At 35.9% G+C, this 21,441-nt stretch overlaps 1 protein-coding gene across 1 annotated transcript in view; it reads left to right on the forward strand.

Moving 5' to 3' along the window:
* The window catches only part of EXOC4 (exocyst complex component 4), a 738,581-nt gene that overhangs the window by 87,871 nt on the left and 629,269 nt on the right, over positions 1-21,441 (forward strand). The window contains exons 6-7 of the mRNA XM_069462610.1: positions 1,792-2,035; positions 17,797-17,971. Coding sequence (XP_069318711.1) covers positions 1,792-2,035; positions 17,797-17,971 — 419 coding nt within the window. The remainder of the gene's footprint in view (positions 1-1,791; positions 2,036-17,796; positions 17,972-21,441) is intronic.

Here is a 21,441-nt window from a genome sequence, read left to right on the forward strand (position 1 = left end):
ATTCCCTGGAAGTCACAAAATCACTTCCACAAGAGGGGAGGGGCTTGAAAATTTGGAGGAGGAGCAATAACAGTGGCCACCCACCTCTTTGTACCTCTGTGATTAGGGGAGGCAATCAGCTATTGGAGCATGGATCCTGATTTTTAGAGGGCAGGATCCTTTTTGCCCACTCTCTCTCTCGCCATCTAGGTGCAAGCTGCTCCTCCCTGTACCTGTAGAATGCCTGTCATGGAGCTTGGAGTGTGGATGGGTAGCTGCTTCTGTGCTAAGAGCTGTAATTGACCAACAGTATCGCATTTTACCGTCCAAGCCTTCCTGTGAAAGTTGCAAGCTTCTAATTGATTCCAGAGTTCTAAAATAGTTACCTCAGACAGGTGCTGCCAATTCAATTGTTGTCTAGGTGGGGAGAGAAATGCCTGGTACTTCCTATTCTACCATCTTCCCGGAATCCTACTTAAGTGCATTTTATAAGTTGGGAGAGCCCTAAAAAGAAACTGAGGAGGATAGCCCACAGAGGATTCCATGTCATCTGAAATAGAGATTTTAGAGACTTTATGTAGCAGTTATAAGAATTCACTCCATATACTGGGATATTTTTATTCTTCCCTAAGTAGATTTTAATAGCATTTTAATGGTGAACAACTTAGAATGGCTTGCTGAGCTTAAATCTACTAACGAAGAATACACTCATTCTTTCAGGATATCGCAAATTTAAAAACCTTCTATTTGCTTTGAGGGTTGGAGGACAGGGGAGAATGGGGAAGACTTTTGACTATTAGGCTCCATCTTCAGGCTTGTACTCACTTTTGCTTTTGTATGTCTCAATCCAGCCATTTGTAAGATGAGAGTATTATTTTGTGCCAGAGCTTTGTAACCTGCTGTCCTTTTGGCAGTTGTGAACCCCCTGAATTAATATGTGAAATTTTGTATATGTATGCATTATTCGAAGGGAAAGACTATGGCTTTCAGTAGATAACAAAGACCTCAAGATCACCAGTCCCTCCCTCTCCCTAACACCCCACAGGGGTTAAGGACCACTGTCTTAGGCTATTTCTTCCATTTCAAAATGGTGTGGATGAAAGCTGTAGTCTAAAGATCTACAGAGGTTTTTGACATATAACATTACTTCTCAGAAAACTTCCATGGATTATTAGCAGGATCTATCTCAGATAGATAATGTTGTTATAGCAGACACATGCTTAAAGTAAAATAAGAGGTTATTCTTTTGTATTTATGAAATATCTCTTTATTATTTTCCTTCAAAGTCTTGTCTTTCTTGTGCATATTGTTTTTTCCTTTATTTTTCATTCTCTTTTTAAATTGGTTATAATTTTAACTTATTTACCTTTTTTCTCCCTACGTGTGTTTGTAATGTCTTTTTCTCCAGCTGCTTATCACTTCTAATGAATAAATAGGAACTTGAGGCTAAGAACTGGCTCTTTAGAATTCTCCCGCGGCAGCACATATGGCATTTTATAAACAGTGAATGCTTTAAAAATGTCATGAACCAGCAGACTCATGGCAGAAGTAGTCTATGGAAAACTTCCCATGGATATTTACTTGCTAATTTTTAATTGCTTCTACCTCTTATTACTAACGGATGGGTATGATTTGAAGAATATAAATGTTATTTTTTGACTCTTGGATAGTTACTATGTAAAAATGACTTTATGGAAAAATCTTCTTTGATTCCTTTAAGGGAATAATCAAAGCAGTGATCCCATTTATTAGACTGCTGTTTTTAAATTTTATAATGAAAGCTGTGTCTGTTGTTATTATTTTATTTTGCAGTGAGGGAGATAAACCTGCAGGACGTCAAGGAGGATTTAGAATTGGATCCAGAGGAGAACAGCACCCTCTTTATGGGTATCCTTATCAAGGGGCTGGCCAAACTGAAGAAGATCCCAGAGACAGTAAAGGCGATCAAAGAGCGCTTGGAGCAGGAGCTGAAGCAAATTGTGAAGAGGTCTACAACCCAGGTGGCAGACAGTGGCTACCAGAGAGGAGAGAACCTCACTGTGGAGAACCAACCAAGGTCGGTGGGAATGCAGCTGTGTTTTTTGATAACCCTATTTATTGTACATTTTCTAGAGTGGGACATGAGTAACTTATCTTCTGTTGATGTTATTTCCTTGAACTTGGGATACTGCAGCCCATACGAACTCAGATTGGTAAACACAGCTTGACTAGGCATAATTCAGCTCTCTGGTTTTTGATGTTATTGAGAAATTTTAAAGTCTGTTTTCATATTCAAATGCATTGAATGAAAAATTTGGACATGCTTATAAAGATTGCTGATATACAAATACATTGAATAAATAAATTGAATGAAAGAATATAGCAGTTATTGAACATGTATTGAGTACTAAGCAGTGTTCAAGGCTATTTATGTCTATTATTTAATTTTCATGACAACTCAATGAGCTAGTTATTAGTATCTACATGTTATAGTTAGGAGAACTGGCGCTCAGAGATTAAATATTAGCTGAAGCCCATAGAACAAGTGCCTGATCTTGAAGTTGAACAGAAGTCCATTTGATTCTAAAGCTTATGATATTTCTTTGGTCGCACGCTTTCTTCTTTAATGCGTTGTGATATTTGCCAACAGGCAAATCAGTCTCAGGAATCCCTATATTTATTTAAAACAACAAATAGGATTTGAATTTCATAATTATTATTTCATAAAGAGAATACTGAAATTGTTCAGATCCTAACTGTGTTACCATACACTGGGAGATCATGTTTGCCAAACAAGATTTAAGGGCATAATAGACTAATGTTGTCTGACAGTGGAAGAAGATATTTGAAATTGGGGCTTTCCTGGAAAATCAAAGATTCACCATAAAAGGGTCTCTCTTCCTTCCTCTTTCTGCTCTGCTTCTACCCCCCAAATACCCACATACATCAGACATGTACAAAGGCAGGAATTTGGCATACAAGGAAAAGGCCAGTGGAAACTACAGTTTCATATGAGAACAGAGGGCAAGGTAGAACATGTCACCTCATTTGCTCAAATGCCATGAGCTTCTGGGAGGTGACAGACAGTGCATAGAAAGGGTCACAATCTTATAGGTGCGTTGTTAAAGAAATTCTGTTTGTACTTAGGGCTTTAACATTTTTTTAAAAGAGGATAAACAGATTTAAGGAGAAATAATAATAGCTCATTTAGTATAGGCTTCCCCAGACTTACTTTGAATACTTTGGAAAAATTAATATAGTCTCTTTATTAATACATTTCTGTATTCTTTTGTATATCTAAATAACATTGATTTTAATTATACTTTAAAACTCTTCAAAAATTACTTTCCTTGTAAACTTCATTCCAAAGTACTATCGTTGGTGAAAGAAACTGTCATCTATCCCTCTCTCGCCACAGAACGTTTCAGAGTTGAACGTGTGATGGGTTTTAGAGAGCAGACCTCACTTTGTATCCCTGTTTTGTAGTCTGTAGGAATAATACCTGTCTTACAGGGTTGCTTGCTTTACATGAGGTTATCAGGTTGCGGTGCTTAGTAGAGTAGCATCAGTAAGTACTATTATATACAGACATGCATGCATATGTACATGCATGTATGCATGTGTGTGAATACACATGTTTATTTATTATTGGTATCTTCCTGAACTTTCCTGTTCTTTGATTGCTGACATCATGATCCCGAGAAGCTGAGGAATGAGTCTTTGAACTTTGCTTTTCTTCTTTCTCTGCCTCGTGCCTGGATTTCTCTGAAGACCTTTTGACTCCTTACTAATAAATACTCTAGAATTCTGGTTTGCTATTTGCCTTGTTGCTGCAAATCCCCAGATGAATACCCTGAACTTTCATAGGGAAATAACATTACTATAGTATATATTGGAAATAAACCAAAAGGGCACAGATCAATAACTTTTCTGCAGATCTCATTACAATACCCTTAAAAGCACTGTGTCTTTCATAGGATTTTGACCTCTTCCTTTTCCATTGCCTAAGCCCCTTCCAGAATTCGTGAGTGGAAATTATAGCACTAGAAGTAGAAGTTCAACACACTGCCCCAGGAAATGCTAAATGTTTCTCTATGAGGAATGAGTCAGCAGCAGGGTTTTTTTCCCTTTAAGTTTTTTTTTTTTCCCAGTGTTTTAAAAAGCTTTTGTAGGCAGGATATATTGGACACTAATAAGTGAGCAAGCTGTCTGCCTTGGTTTCATGTCTGTAACATTTTATAAAACATACAAATATATATGTATGTTTTATAAAATGTTACAGACATGAAACCAATGTTACAGACATGAACCATTTTATAAAACATACAAATCCAAAATTTGGGGCCCCCACCCTTTAGTATGAAATAAAATAGGACAGAGAAAGCAAATAATTGGGATAAAGCACTTTGTTAGAAGATCAAAGATTAAATTCCTGAAAAATTATTTCAAAAGGGTGGGGTTCGAAATGACTGATAATTTTAAGCTATCAAATGTTTTGTTGTGTGCTATCAAATGTTTTAAAACTCCTCAAGAATTAATTCCCTTGAATTAATCACAGTCATTAAAAAATGATGAGCATTGTTGCTGCTAGATGATTGAAATTTTATAAAAGATATTGTCAAATTATCCCTTGAAGCTTGTGTGGTGCTACGGGTGCTTTGAACTTTACTTAGGAAGGTGTTAGTGGCATAATATTTCAGAGAGAAGTGAAATCACAATACTTGGCATTATTATTATTATTTACCATCCAAGGAACCTTATGACTAAAGATATAAGAATTTGTTGTTTTTCTTAAAGAAAGTTGGAGCATAGGCAAAAGGAACCATGAGTCTTCCCCCCCCAGCATGCATGTTGAATACTTCCTCCCTCACCTGCCCAAGAATTGGCTATTTGAAGACAAGATACTAGTACTGTAACTTTCCCTAAAAGTTTCATTATTCAGCATCATTGTATTAAATATATTCTGGTTGTGATGCATTGCAGGCCTATTTTCATTTGTCTTTATGTAAAGGGAATTAATGTTGTGTGCTGTTTTGCTAGAAATGTAGAAGGAACCAGGCTAGTGAATTCTGTCTTGCTTTCAATTCCTACAGAGCCAGAGTACGTTCCCACCCAGTTTTTAAAAATCACTTTGATGACCTACTTATTATTTTATTTTATTTTGTTTTTGATCTCCCAAACTAGCTGTTGTCTATTTATAGGAGAAATATTTTGTCTTTTCTATTAATTCATAATCTATTGGTGTCTTTAAACCTCCACTTTCTACTAAAGGAAAATATTCAGCTTCCATTATTGCCAACTTGATAAACATTAGGGCAACATGTGACTTGCTAATTTACCAGAACCACCTGCTACCCATTATTTCCCCAGAAAAGACAGGCAGTGTCTTCAGCTTCAGATGGTGAATGTGGCCTGCAGCCTCTGCTTTTCAGAACCAATTTCTTCAACTCCTGCTGCCTAATTGTTGATTCTTTCCCAAAATCTAGCTCATGAGTATTTTCATGTTATTTTTATTTCAAAGAAGCTGGAAGAAGTTCTGTAATATTTAACAAATAGGAAAAGCACAAGGAAGAGATGGAAGAAAAAACATTCTTCTCAAAGATGCAGTATCTTTTCAAGAATATGGAAGAGAGAAGAATGTGGAAAAAGGGAATGATTGGCATATGTGAGGCAACTACTCCATCTATTTGAAAATGAGCCTGTTTAAATGTGAAGGCAAAAATTAATTGCAGGAGGCCTGCTGGAGGCCTGCTCCACTTTGGTAGAACACTTGGTCTTAAAGGGGGCAGAAAGGATTGCGTGAGTTGGAGCCATGGCCGCCAGGGAGGCCGTTCTTCCTTTTAGGAGACCATTTTGAGATGTTCATTGACCTCCATTGTGAAGAAGGAAGATTAAATGTCAGATATGAAAAGCAGAGAACCTTACATGGTTTGTGCTTGCTGTGATATTGAAAAAATTAATGGAAAACACGGGAAAGAAATATACTTTAATACTGAAAGTAGTTGTGTTTGGGTAGTATGGCTGTAGGTTTTGTTTTTTTCCCCCTCATTTTACAACGTATATTAAATTATAGTGAAAAATAAATTATTTTAAAATTTAAATTATTCAAGTTATTTTAATCAAAAGAAATCATTAGAAATGCAAATGCCTGTTGGGGCTATGAGTGTTCACAAAACTAAATTTTAGTATGAAAAAAATGTAATACCTGTTTTTAGGCCAAGTGGACATTATGCATTAAGTCTCTTTTTATGATACATGTGTATATCTGTGTGTGTTTGGTTATTTATTGACTGCCCCTAGAATGGAAGAAAAGAGAGAACTAGCATGCCTTGTTCAGCACCGTAAATCCAGAATCTAGCACAGTGCCCACCTGACCCATACTAAATTTTTGTTGAATGCAAGAATGAATTCTACATGTATTGAGTATCTGCCATGGACCACACATTGGGCTAAAATGCTCAACAAATCAGACATCGTCTCTGTCCTCATGGAATTTAAAGGAGAAGAAAGGCATTGATTAGAGAACCCTCATGTAACTGTGTTATTCCAGACTGTGGTGATTGCTGTAGAGGATAAGCAGAGTGTGCCATGAAAGCACATAACCATGGGTGGGTACCTTATCTAGTTTGGGTAGATGGGTTTAGGAGGTAGCTTTTTTAAAAAAAAATAATAAAGTGGGGCAGCTTTTAGTGTTGCTTTATACTAGTTGTAGTTGTCAAGCTTGGTTCATTTGGTAGCACCTACAAGTTGTCCTTCCAGTTGGTCAGTTAGCGTGACATTGACACGTAAGGTGTGAGAAGGAAAGCAGCCAGATTGATAAGCCATTTTCACAGTATGTGCTGACCTCTGTGGTTGATTAAATTTTGATTATTGCCAAGTGTGCTTTTCTTAGAGATGATACTAATTTTTCATGTCATGGATAATGTTTGAGAGTTCCTATATTCCCTTGCCAACAGATTGTATTATCAAATCCTTTTATCTTTGCCAGTCTGAGAGGTGAAAAATGATGTTTCCAAGGTGGTTTCGGTTTGCATTTTTCTTCTTATGAGTGAGGTTAAACTCCTTTCCATTTGTATAAAAGTAATTTGTTGTCATGATATCTGTGTTATATCTGGATATATTGCTTCAAAATAATTTGGCTTGAGAGTGGGTGAAGATACAGCTATAATAAACCATGAAATGATGCTTACTAAGGAAGTGTGATGGGTACAAGGTAGTTCATTATCCCATTATCTTCACTTTTTTAATGTTTGAAATTTCCAATAGTACAATGTTCAAATAATGTTTATTTCCTTTTCAATGAACTGTATTTTCCTAGTATGTCTGCCTTTTAATTGATTTGCAGTAACTCTTTATATATTTAGGAAATTAGTTCTTTGGGATTTATATTGCAACCCGCCTCCCCCACTCCAGTTTCTCCTTCTTTTGATTTTGTGATGTTTCTGGGCATGCAGACATTTGTTTAATTTTTATGAGGCTGTATTTATCAATGTTTTCTTGCATAGCTTCTGGGTTTTGTGTCAAACTTAGATCTTCCCCACTCTTAGATTATAAATAAAATTTCCAGACTTCTCTAGTCTTTATATAGTCTCATTCTTAATATTTATATCTTTGATACCTTTGGACTCTGAAGGGGTGGCCACACTACTTTTAAATAGCTCTGACAGTTTTTACACTGTATTTTAAGGGATTGTATACCCCTTTTGTTTCTGCCACTTATGCTATCCATCATGTAATTGATTGTCAGTGTTAGCTGCATGACTGCTGAACAATTCTAACACTGAATCATATACTTTATAGTCATGGTTCTTTTCAAGGTTGATATTTACCTCATTTCCTAAAACTCTGCCCCACGCCCCCACTGCCTTCTCAGTCTATGAAGGCTGTAGGTTTTTAGAAATATATTGAATTATTGCTCCAAAATTTGAAAAAATACACTTTTAATATATTTTTAAAACGTGGAGTCCAGAACTCAGTATGAGGACATACTGATATAATAGAGCATTGTTATAAAGTGGTTTTTATCTGTTAGAAAGTCTAAAGGCTCAGGTCCCAAGGTTAGTTTTATAGTACAAGTACAGTGTTTATGGAAAGAGAAATAATTGAAATAGTGCTCATGATTTCTTTTATACCTGTGGCTAGGGTCAGGCATGTGTTTCTTTTTCACTTAAGTAGCATTTCCTTTGCATCTCTTCTTTCTGTATTAGTTACTCCTCTAAGTATCTGAAATGCGGGACTTGGTAGAATTGGTCATTTTATCTTACAGAAAAGTCATTTAAGAGCAGCTTTGAAGCAAGGTCAAGCATTTGTCCTTGTGGTTTCTTGTAGCCATTCCCAAGCGCTGCATGTAGCACCTGGACATGCTTGGAATCAGGAAGGACCTCGATGTAATTTAGATGAGTAGTTAATGCGAATCAAAGCAAGCGGGAAGCAAGTAAATTTAACTTCAGTGATTATGATTCCATTTGATTAAATCTCTACTTTTGATTACACGTATCAGTGAGAACACGCTTTAAATATACCCAACTATTAAATATTGAAGGGGATGAATAGGATGAACCAGGGACATATAGAAGAAATTCCACTATTCTTCAACTAGGATATATCCCCTGCAGCTTTACTGAAATATTTTTAGAGCAAATGAAAGGAATTAATTCTTTTACATATGGGACTTATTACTCCAATTGTTAACTAAAATATACAACTCATTACCATGGAAGGTCCCAAGTCTATATACTTTCTAGTAGGACTTAAATAAATTAATTGATAATAGCTCCATAGTGTATAAGGTGAATTAGTAATGTCAATAATGTTTATAGTACTTTTGTAAACATGAACTTGGAGAGCTGTCTTTCTGAATTTATATTGTCCTTTGATTATAGTCTTTAGAAAACGGTATCTTGGGTGAAAAGGCTAGAGAGCTTACTCAGTATTACCACTGCTTAAATCTTTGCTTTGTATTTGGCAAAGTAAAAAAAAAAAATCTGTTTTTGATTTCTCTTGTTTTATATACTACAGCAGGTTCAAATTAGAGATCTGACCAGTTAAAGGAATAATAGACAACATGTATTTCATGAGTTGTTATAAGTGCATTTAGATGTCAGGCATCATGCTGTATCAAGGCTATTTCTCTATCTGGCAGATAGTGGGAGCTGCCTTAGGTCTTGTATTTTTGTGCACTCGTTAGTGTTTTAATACAAAAGGTACTCCAAGTTCAAACTGACACTGGATCTTTCCATTGCAAAACTAACAAAAAAACTTGTGTCAAATGAAACTCTGCCGTTGGTGATGTGCAGGGGTGGTGTCATATGTGATTAAAGCCCCTTCAGTTGTATCTCGGGCTGTGTTTCTATTATCTGAGCTTCTCTAGCTCCTAGCCCATCCCTTGTTATGGTCTCTAATCGGATTGATCTGAGAGTTCACAGGATGGGGATTAACTTTGCATTTGCAGCCTGATTTAGGGCTGGGTACATATCAAATACCCAAGAATTTTAATGAGTGAATAAATAAGAAAAAGGTGCAAAGAAGATAAATTTTTAATAAGAGCAAGTGATTTTTTTTTTTTTTTTTTTTAAGTTTCAGCACTACTCACAGTGGGTCCAAGGATCCACAGCACCAATGTCACTTGAGAGAAATGCAAATTGTCCCATGGAGGGGGTGATTACATTGGATCCTTTAGGAGCAGTCCCACAGTTCTCTATGCTTTAGATGATTCTTATGCATGCTAAAGTTTGAGAACGCTCTTCTTAACATCACAAACATCATAGAGTGTTGCAGTTTTATAACATTCATGCTTTGCAAAGCAGTCTGCCATCTGGTATCTCACCTGAGTGGGCCTCACCACTCTCCTTATCACAGGCAGGGGCATTATTGTTAATCCTAGATTTAGCCAGAGAAATGTAAAAGCCGAAATAAATAATTTGACAGTTCGTTGGTGGTAGAATTAAGATTAGAAAGAGGTCTTTTTCCACCATGTAAGTTTGCTTTCTGGCTTATGTAAAGATAATGTTCCTAACTCATTTTCTGGGCCTGAGTTTCTTTTTCCTCAGAAGGGCAATCTTTGTACTGACATTTCCATTTTCCTGCCCATACCCCCCTAAGTGAGCCATGGCAGGCCTCTCGGAGATAGCTGGACCTGTTAAGAGGTGGACTGAGCAGCCACAGAATAAATGGATGCTAATTAGCTCACTGGAGAGTCAAATTTAGTTAGCTACACAATTCCTCTAGAGACCTTGTACATTCTTGTACTAAGAATAATAGACAACAAAGTGCTAAGAATATGCACCTAAAATCTTAACTTTCGTTAATTCTGGAAAGTGGATTTATGGATAATTTTTTCAATGTTCGCCTATGATGAAATACTACTTTTGGAATGAGGGACAGGCTTTTGAAAGAATGATACTGGTACTTCAATTGAAAGAAAGAGGGCCTGGGTTTATTTTGTAATTTTAGCCACTGATTTACCATACATCAGAATGAGAGGTTTGAGGTCATCTCTTTAGAATTCAGAGACCTGACTTGACAAGGAGGGAAGTGACAGAGGAAGGAAGGAAGGGACTAGAGTCAGGACCCAGATCAGTATTCTTGTTATTTTTACTGTGTTTCCTTCTATATTACTAATAATTTTTTCCTGTTCTTTTCATAGTGCAGATGGAGAATTAGTCAGCACTCTTCAAATAGTAACTTCTTTTTACATGAAGACGGTTATTAATAAGTGGTAAAACTTATCTCTCTTCCTTAAAAGTAGGTATTAGATAACCTTGAAGATTAAATGGGATCTTTGTCCTATTTGAAATGAAAAATACTAGCTCAGCTGAGCTTAAGAAAATGTGTGAGATGTAGCCAGATAAAACTAAGACCATTTTGGTATAATAGATGATCAGTTTCTTTTAATTTTTCATATAAAATCTAAACTCTGAGTTCACTACTTTCTTACCTTTTTGAGCATAGTGGTAGGCAAATAACCATTCTGTGATTATTGCCTTTGTCTGTCAGTGGGAAAACATAGAACCCTGATACTAAGGTCTCAGCAGGTAAGTAGTAGAACACAACTGACTTCTACCTTGTGTGTATCTTTGCTTCGTGACCAAGTAAGGCAGCTTCTTGGCTGCAAACTCAGGTTTTCCAGCCAAATGACTAATTCAAGGTTCCCTGGATGTTAAATTTAGATTCAGATAGTCTTATCTCACCTTAAATATTGAACATTTTTCACAGCTTGATGATGTAGCTTTACACCATAGATATTTCTTGGCTTGTGCAACTGTGACTGTTCCTTAACATTTGCTGTTTCTTAGCCCTCTGCCTTTTTCCCGTAGTGGCACTTGAAGATGAGATACATAGGGATTGCTGTCGATAGGCAGTTAGTAGAAAATCCAGGGGAATAAGTAACATTTTACTTACATCTATAAGAAGACTGTTTTTAGAACCTGCCAGGTAATTGGATGTGTGTTTAAAGAATACTTTATTCATCTTGACACTTTTCTGGGTTTTTTATTTTTTACATAAAATGGATTCTATTGCAGTGTTATTATTATTTTTTTTAAAGACAACATCTCTCTCTGTTGCCCAGGCTGGAGTGCAGTGACGTGATCTAGCTTACGACTGCGGCCTCAAACTCCTGGGCTCAAGTGATCCTCCTGAGTAGCTAGGGCTACAGGTGCATGCCACCACGCCTGGCTAATTTTTTTTTAGCCTTACTTTCTTAGGGTTCTCCTCCATTATGACGGCTTTAGCTGTGTGCTCCATGTGGAGGAAGGACCCCAGGTCAGCGTCTTTAATCCTAGACTTCTCCTAATACTGCCACCCTACATTGTTCGTTCTTTTGCTTATGAACTCAGTTGCCTGCAAAATTTGACGGAGTGTGAGTGTTTTCTCCATTCTGGACATTGGGCCAGGTGTTGACGGAGATGTGTTTTACAAAGAAGGATAAAATAGGAATTCTGCCCTCACTTTCTGGCCCAGGAGGCTATGCATATTGTTATTTTGTGGCTTCTCTCAGTTCATTGTAATAGTTTGTTTCGAGGGACTACAGAATCACAGAAGAATGAGGGCATCAGCTCTTATTCTGTGAATTGGGCCTCTTTTGGTCGTAAATGATAGAAAGACAAATTGAACTAACTTAATCAAAGAAGGGGTTTTTGTTAGAATGATCATATGTATCTTATAGAATACAAGCAGGGTTTACTAACCAAACTGTATGAAGGACAGATGCAGCTAGGCCTTGAGAACATCTGGAATATCTCTCATCTCCCTTTTGTTCTCTCTAGACATTAACTGTTAAAGGTACAGAAGTCAATTCATTGTAACTTCTGGTTTGCTTTTTTTTTTTAAGTGTACATTCCCATACATTAATCCTCACACTCAATTTATGATTAGGAGATTGTGACTGAGGAACCTGAGATGTGGAGAATTCCCATGATGTATTGAAAGTCTCATGTCTGTTTAGCAGAGAGCTGGTATTGAAGTCTAGCTTTCTAACGCCAGTGCTTTACAGTGGCATTTATACAGCATTGCTATCCCAGGACTAAGAGTTTCTTTCAGCTGTGATGCTGTATTATGTATCATTGCTTATTATTTTGTGACTTTAGAAATAACCTGTGAGAGGGGCACGTGCCTGTATTTTTTTCTGAAGGACAGAAATTACAATTAATTGAAATTCAAATCTCTAAGGTTCTTGGGCTTTTACTATTTAATAATTCAGTTCAGTTTAGGGAATGATCAAGTAATTTAATGATTTTGCCTATTCTTTTGTCTGTTAGATCAGTGGTGAAAATCTTGATCCTAATTGTAAGTAAGCAACTGAGCTAACTGCAACATAATGTTTTATTTCTACTTTCATTAACTATTTTGTGGTGAGAGTGGGATTGGGAATGATTTTAATGGGGCTCTGTGTGTTTAGGTCATCCTGAATGTGTCTGCAGCTAAAGGCAAACGCTTTTCAATCTCTCGTCGTGTGGGCAGTTAGTTGGAGAGTGTAAAGGAATATTAACATATTTCAGTTTATTTCTGGCAGCATTAAATTGGGCCAGACTAGTGCAGATTTACATCCTGTTTATTTGAGTGATCCCCAGTCTCTTTTATTCTTTGATGCATCAGGCAAGAATCTTCTTCCTTTTTCCTTTTCTCTTCCAAGGAGCGTACACGCTGGCGAGGAACAGTGTGCCTTTGTAAAGTGTGTGATTGACTTTGGCCTCTTTTTGCTTATCAGCCATTCACTGGTCATCCCACTGCTGAGTTCCCTTCATGCTCCACGGAAACCCTTTTTGCCAAACTCACTGGTGGCCAGCGCGGTGTAAATTTCTCTCTCTTTACCTTACTTGACCTGTGTGTAGCCTTTGACTCTGTTGATATTCTCTTATCCTTTTGTCTTCTAAAATCTTCCTTGGCTTCTTTCTTCCTCTCTAGATACTTTCTCACCGTCTTTTATTTCCTGGAGTGTGGGCTCCGGACCTTGCTTGCTTTTCTTATTCTGCGTATGATCTCTGAGTGTTTTCGTCCTCTCAAACATTTATCACTTTTTAAATTTCCAGTATCAATTTCTCTTCTAAACTCCATACATGCATAGCCAAATACCTAAGGACAAACACCTTAAACTTAACATATGCAGATCTAAACCCAACAATTCTCCTTCCGGATTTCTAACTTAATTTTAATTCTTTCTCTCTCTCTCCCTCTGGAAAGGTAATCGTCCTCTTCAGTGTTGTTCAAGCGAGAAATCCAGATGACACAGGAATTCTGAACCCTCCCCTCTCTTTAGTATTGTGCCATTTGGCTCAACTAGTTCTGTTTTCTAATTTGATCCTTCTAGCAGCTGTGTGAGGCTCCTAGAACAGGTATTAATTAATGCTTTAATTTTACAGATGGGGATACTTGGAGAAGTTGAGAAATATTTTTCATAATTAAAGGTGTAGAAAGTGTCCGTGCTGGAAAGGAACGGAAATTTTTTGTTTCTTACATGTTGCTTATGTAAGAAGCAGAAACAAACAACAAAAACCAAGTGAACAAAAAGGGAAAAGTTAATGTCCTCGTGGTGGTAAGAATTTAAAGGAATCAGATTTCACTATGCGTCACTTTTGTGACACCAGCTTCCTCGTTCGCTGTTCCATGTATTTCCTCTTCACTGCTGGACAGGTGTTAGGCCGTCACTGTCCTTACTCAGAGCCACAAATGCTGTTTTATTATTTTCTTAAAGACACCTATGTTGAGATATAATTCACACATTGTACAATTTACCTATTGAAAGTATATGATTCAGTGGTTTTTAGTATATTCATAGGGTTTTGCAATCACCACCACTTTCTAGTTGTGGAACATTTTTGTCCTCCCTAAAACAAACTCCACATACTTTATCAATCATTTCCCACCCACCCCCAGCCTAAGTAACCACTGATGCATTTTCTGTCTCTAAAAATTTGCCTATCCTTAATATTTCATATAAATAGAATCATACAATCTGTAGTCTTCTGTGACTTTTTCCACTTAGCATAATAATTTCAAGGTTCATTCCTATTGCGTCATGTATCAATACTTTATTCCTTTTTATGGCCAAATAATATTCTATCGTGTGAATATACCACATTTTGCTTATCCATTCATCAGCTGATGGACATGTAGATCGTTTCTACCTTTTATGAGTGCTGCTTTGAACATTTTTGTATAAATTTTTGTGTGCACGTGTGTTTTCATTTCTCTTGGGTAGGTAGGAATGGAATTACTAGGTCCATATGGTAACTCTATGTTTAATGTCTTGAGGAGCTGCCAAACTGTTTTCCAAAGTGGCTATGCCACATTGCATTCCCACCAGCACTGTATGAGAGTTCTAATTTCTCTACATCCTTACTGAACACTTTTTATTGTTTATCTTTTTGATTATAGCCATCTTGGTGGATTGAAGTTCTAACTTATTATGATTTGGTTTTTTTCTGATGGCTAATGATGTTGAGCATCTTTTTGTTTGTTTATTGGCCATTCATATTTTCTTTGGAGCAATGTATATTCAAATCCTTTGTCCATTTTTAAATTCAATTGCCTTCTTTATCATGAGTGTAAGAGTTCTTTAGGTATTCTAGAAAGAAGTCTTGTATCAGATCTATGATTTGCAAATATTTTTTCCCATTTTGTGGATTTCCTTTTCATTTTTTTTTTGTTGGTATCATTTGAAGTAATGTTTTTAATTTTGATGTTATAACTGCAGGTTTTATTAATAATATGGCATGATTTTGCTTTGGTAAGGTAACAGAACTTCTTTTTCTTTGAAATAGGTAGAGGTCTCAAAGTAGATATAGCTACAAGTAGAGTCTCTCCACTTCTGGTCTCTTCCTAGCTACTATTACACCTCCTTTCTCTCTTCCCTGTGTAGCCTGTCTTGTGGCTATGATGGCCACACTATAGGAACAGAACTGTCTTGGCCTTGAACCTCCAAGAAGGGCAGAAGCTGGCCATGTGTCAGCATTTTATCAAGGGATGGCTATTTCCATGACGTTAATAGATACTATGAATTTCATCTTACACCTCATTTCTCCACTGGGTTTTTTTTCTAAATGGAGCACGGCTCCTGGTTGCTAAGCAGCTGTTGTTCTTGACAGACAGACAAGGTGTGCAGTCATGGAGCTCATTGGCCCTGGAGATAACCAGATAACGGTATCCCTAACAGAGGAGCCACTTCTTTCCCATTAAAACTTTGTTGCTGGTTCACAATCCCGTACCTAGAACTTCATGCCTTTGGGACATTGGACACCAGTGTGCCTCAGGCTTCTGAATGCCATGGATCAATATAATTTCAGAAAATGCTGTGGTATAATATATAATTATCAAGTTTTAATTTTGTTCATTAAGGACATTTGGCAACATAACTGCCATCATGACAGAATATAACTGAGATTTTCCTACCAGGAGAATACAAAGAATGTAAAATTAAATAAATTTACCTTTGTGAAAAGTCAATGTATCATTCGTATTTTTCTTATTTTGCCATCCACCACTGAAAAAATAGGTTATGGTCTGTGGATTCATATTGGGAACCACAATCTTACATACTTAACATAAATATTTATTGGAAAAGTAGAACCTTCACTTAATCAAGTATTTACTGATTAAATTACTGATCTGTGTAATGCCAGATACCAGTTTTATACAGATCATTTCCCTACACTGAATTAGCTATTTCAGCTTTATGTTTAGACACATCTTTCCATATTTTGTACCTCTCTCTATTGATGTTTGAGTTCTCTGATAACACAAATGAGAAGGAAGAATTATTTAAGGTATATGTGAGTAGAAATATGAATTGACCTTTACAAGATTAAAAAGAATCATCATTCAAAATGTAGAATGGCTTCTATTTATAAATACAAAGTGTATTTGTGGATTATGTTTGTATATTCTAGACTGGAAGTACTACATAAATTCTATTGATTTTGTCTCATCTAAATTACAATGTCAAATAGATATTAGGGTTTTATGGTAAGAAAGTTATGGGATGTCACATGGGCACATTAATTACAATAATTGGGCAATAAAGAAGCCATAGGAATAGATAATATGCTGTACATTTTGATGAGATTGTAGTTATAACCTCTTATTTATGGTAATAAAATCTTGTTAATTGACACTGCTGACAAGCTCTTCTGCTTTTCTACTTTGCAGGTTGGTTTATTAGTCTTTTTAAGAACCATGAACTGAGAGCCACACAATATACAATAAAGCTCACGTTCCGAGGTTTTCTGTATTTGTTCGAGGTATACACATCAAATTCATTCAGCACAGATTTGGTGATCATTGTTCTAAGTGTTCCTAAGTATGCAGAGATATATAAGGTGGTACCTACCCTGAAAGACTAATAATGGAGAAGGGAGGTAAAATATCTCTATATAAATAAATGTGACCCACATTTATTGAGCCACATATGTGAGCCACATGTTGAAGTTCCTTAAAAGCAGGATAAAATACTATGCAAGTTCAGAGGGGGAAAGGCTGACTCCAGGCTTGAGTGATCAGTGAAGCTGTAGGGCTCAGCGGTAGAGGAATTACTTTGCATCTATGACATAAAGCTCTGAGTTGTTTCTAAATATACATCTACATTCTAGAACTGTAGTGAGAGGTAGGTGGCTAAATGCACTGACATGGAAATAAACTTTTGTTCTAGGCCCAGCTGCCTTGCAACCTCATTTTGTGTCCTTGAGTATATAAAATTGATGTAATAATATGTGTCCAGCGTATCTCGCTATGATAAATGAGATAATGTGGATGCCTAAGCTGCTCCCCATGGTGAAAGTCAGATTGCTTGGCAGGTGTGTATTTCTTTTCCGGCAGCTCAGGCCATACATTTGAATGATAGTAAGCATAGCTTTCCATGACTAAAAGGATTAATATCCTTACCAAAGTGTCCAATTTATTGCTAGGGAATAGCATATTCTGTGTAACATCTGAGCTATTGTCTGAAAAATTGCCTGAATTCCTTGGAGAAGTTGGTTATGTGAATACAGAATAGTAGTAGTATAATCACTGAAATATGTTAAAATGGAAATAAGTATTTATTGAGCTGTTCTTGCTGGATTAGGGATGTTACAATTGGTTTTTAAATTCTTATTTCCATTTTATAGTAGAGGAAACTGAGGCTTAGATATGTTTTAAAAAGTTGCTTAGATCATACAACTGTTTGAAATCGAATGTGTTTAAATCTAATGTCTGTGCTATTTACATCGTAGTAAGCTATTCATACTGTGCCTTAGTTTGATGTTTTTCTTACAGGCCAGTGTAAACCATCTCTCTGTGTGTGTGTGTGTGTGTGTGTGTGTGTGTGTAAATGTTATTCATTTGTTTGTTTGTTTTTGTCTCTAGATTGCTTCTAGAACTGCTGGAGTTACTGTTTGACAAGTTCAATGCTGTAGCCACTGCACACTCTGTGGTCCTGGGATACCTGCAGGACACTGTCGTGACTCCACTGCCGCAGCAGGAAGATATCAAATTGTATGATATGGCAGACGTGTGGATGAAGATCCAAGATGTTCTGCAGGTAAGGGCCTTTTACAAAGGGCGTCATCTTGATTCAGAATAACAATGTAGAACAACGGCAGCAAAAAAAATCAACCACCTAAAATATTAAGAATCATAAACAGGGTGAGAAAGTAATATTTCCATTTAAAGGTCATGCTGCTGATGGCATTAACTTCTACCATCTTCAAAAAACCTTGAGCAATCTCCTTTTTTTTTGGCCAGACTTTAAAAATAGGAGCAGATTCTCAATGTTTATAGTATCTGGCTTTCTGTTGTGATGTACTTACTTCACTGGGATTAGTCATACATCAAGGTAATAAATATTAATATGTTCTTAAGCACTATTTTATAAACATATATGTAGCTTAATTTTGTTGACTATTTCCTTATAGCCAACTTCTGCATATATTTGGTTAAATGGCAGGTCAAGAGCTTATTTTGAGAGGTGATAATAAATGTGTAAGGTATGAATGTATCACTTTGATTTGTTGAAGGTTAGAGGAATAACATTATTATTTTGTATGATGCTGCCGAGATGGTATTTAGAAATTGTATTATATAATTTCTCTGTGTGCCAGCAAATGATATTTGATTTGGCCAGATGAAAATTAGAAATACAATTAAGAGTTAGCCGAAGCAAGTTTGACATAGCTAAACAGAAGTGACTTACTTAGACAGCACCTACTAATATGAAAAAAATGAAGTATATGTAGGGAATTGAAAACTGTAGCTATGTAGGAATGGCAAATAATCTTTGCAGGAAAAAATAAGTCATAAATGTAAATTATAGTCATTTTTGAGAATACAGACATATTCCTGGTAGATTAAATGATTCTTGGTTATTCATTCATTAGACATCTTTTGGTATATATGTTCTTTATTGATGGTTCAGTAGGAATAATATAGGTTGGAACTATAGTCTTTGAGTTATTTTTATACTTGGTGAGTTACCATGTGCCCATGGTAGGTGCTTGATGAGTATTTGTGTATTAGATAAAATATCTTTATGGGTTGGAGGCTGGTTATTCAACATTTGTGTCTTGGATTGCTAATCTGTCCTATGGAAATATGTTTGCCTTTCATGTAGCATGTTTATTTTAAGGATAAAATTAAAAAAATAGATTTTAAAGCTATTTCAAAAATCATTATAATTAGGGACTTCTAGTTCTGGTCATGATGAAGTTACCTTTTGCTATAAGCAACTATAAAACTGGATGGACTCAGGCAATCAGCTGAGAGAAGAGAATACATGAGATGAGCTCCACATTCATCCCTGCATCCTCCCTGGGGACACTTTTCAAATTATTAGCCCTTTGGTCAGATATGAAGCTGTGCGCACCACAAGGGTTAACAGAAAACAGCTACTGTGGGACTGTGAGCTGAAAGGAGGTTTCAGAAGTTATAAAATGCTCAGAAGTGTTGTTGTTCAGACCAGCCAGTGTGGGGAGAGCTCGCTGAACATCCTGTGATTTCAGCTGTGACCTCAGAAAAGTCATACCTTAGGAGTAGGGCTGTTCTAGCTGTAAAGAAAGGGTTACTATAACATAGTATAACATAGCCCCAACATAGTATAACATAGCCGCATAACAAAGCCCCAAACCAAGTGTCTCTGGTTATCAGCTTGATCCACCTATAAATTAATTGCCCGACAGAACAACACTCTCTATAAAGTAAGACAGCATAATCCAGATTCTCAATAACAAAGCATCCACAATGTCTAACATACAAGTATTATACTTGTGAAAAGGCAGGAAAATGTGACTCATAACTAGGATTAAAAAGTTGATAGGAATTAACATCGGAAATGAAAAATTCACCAGATGGATTTTGCAGGAGATTACATTCTGTTGAAGAAAAGTATGAGTGGACTTGAATATAGATCAATCTAAACCATCCAAAACAAAGCACAGATAGAAAATAGATGAAAAAGGAAAAATGAACAAAGTCCTAATATCCTCTAGGACAATATTGTACAGCCTGACAATTGTATGGTTGCAGGTATAGAAGGAGAGGGGACATAGATTGGGCCAGCAAAATATCAGAGGAAATAATGACCCCCAAATTTCCAAATTTGAAACATATAAACCCATAGATGCAAGAAGCTCAACAAGTTCCAAGTAAGATAAACACAAAGAAAATCAGCACCTTGACACATCATTATGAAAACCAAAGAAAAATCTAAAAAATAGAGGAAAAAAGACATTGCCTATAGGCAAACGGTGATTAAAAAGTTATCAGTGACTTCTCATCAGAAACAATGCAAGCCAGAAATCAATGAATGCCATCCTAAAAGTGCTGGAAAAACCAAAAAATTGTCAATCTAGAATTTCGTATCAACTGCAAATATCCTTTGACATGAAGGTAAAATAGAAACATTTTCAAATGAACTAAAGCTGAAGGAATTTGTCACCACTAGACCCGCACTTCAAGAAATGTTATAGAAAGTTTTTCAGGCTGAAAGAAAATCATACCAGATAGTAATTCAGATCTACAGGAAAAAATAAAGAGGGCCAGAAATGGTAAATATGTGGGCAAAAATTATGAAAAAAAAAATTTCATAATTTCTTTATTTTTGTTTAAAGAATATTAATTTCTCCTTAAGTCAAAAACAATAGTAGATACAGTTTTTATAATATATTTGAAGTAAAATGTATGACAGTAATTTCACAAAGGATGGGAGTAGGGTACAGGAAACTGTGCTGTTGTGAGTTTCTTACATTATACATGAAGAGGCATAATGTTTAGGGTAGACTATGATAAATTTAGGATGCATGTCTTAATCCCTAGAGCAAATACTAAAATTGTAAAATAGATATATAGCTAAAAATCAAGTAGATGGAATAAAATTGAACATGAATACTTATTTGTTTAATCCAAAAGAAAGCAGGAGAGGAAGAAAAACAACAAAGAAGAAAAAAAGATAAAGAACAAAGATAGGTTGAATAGAACTCAAAGCAAGATGTTTGACTTATACCAATCATATCAATAATTACATTAAATTTAAATGGACTAAATATTCCAATTAAAAGGCAAAGATCATGCTGGATTAAAAAACAAAAAAGCAAGACCCAACCATGCTGTTTCTAAGAGATATGTTTTAAGTTATTTTATTATGTTTTTGTTTTTAAATAATTTCAAACTTTTAGAAAAGTTGTAAGAATAGTACAAAGAGCACTTATATACCTCTTTATTCAGAAACAGCTATTGTTAACATTTTATCACATTGTTAACTATTAATGTATGTATATATACACGTGCACACATATTTCTCACATGTGCACACACATTTCTCTGAAAAACTGACAGCAAGTTATGTAATCTGTTGTCTATATTCTAGTTTTATCAATCAGCTCAATAATGTTCTATATAGCAGGATTTTTTTGTCCCTCAAGTAGGAAAACAATCTAGGATCAGGTATTACACTTTGCAGTTGAACATTTCTAGTAATTTTTTCTTTTATCACAGTGGCATTTGTCTTTTTCATTTCTT

The sequence above is a fragment of the Eulemur rufifrons genome, chromosome 29, assembly GCF_041146395.1.
Source record: "Eulemur rufifrons isolate Redbay chromosome 29, OSU_ERuf_1, whole genome shotgun sequence".
NCBI classification, from domain to species: domain Eukaryota; kingdom Metazoa; phylum Chordata; class Mammalia; order Primates; family Lemuridae; genus Eulemur; species Eulemur rufifrons.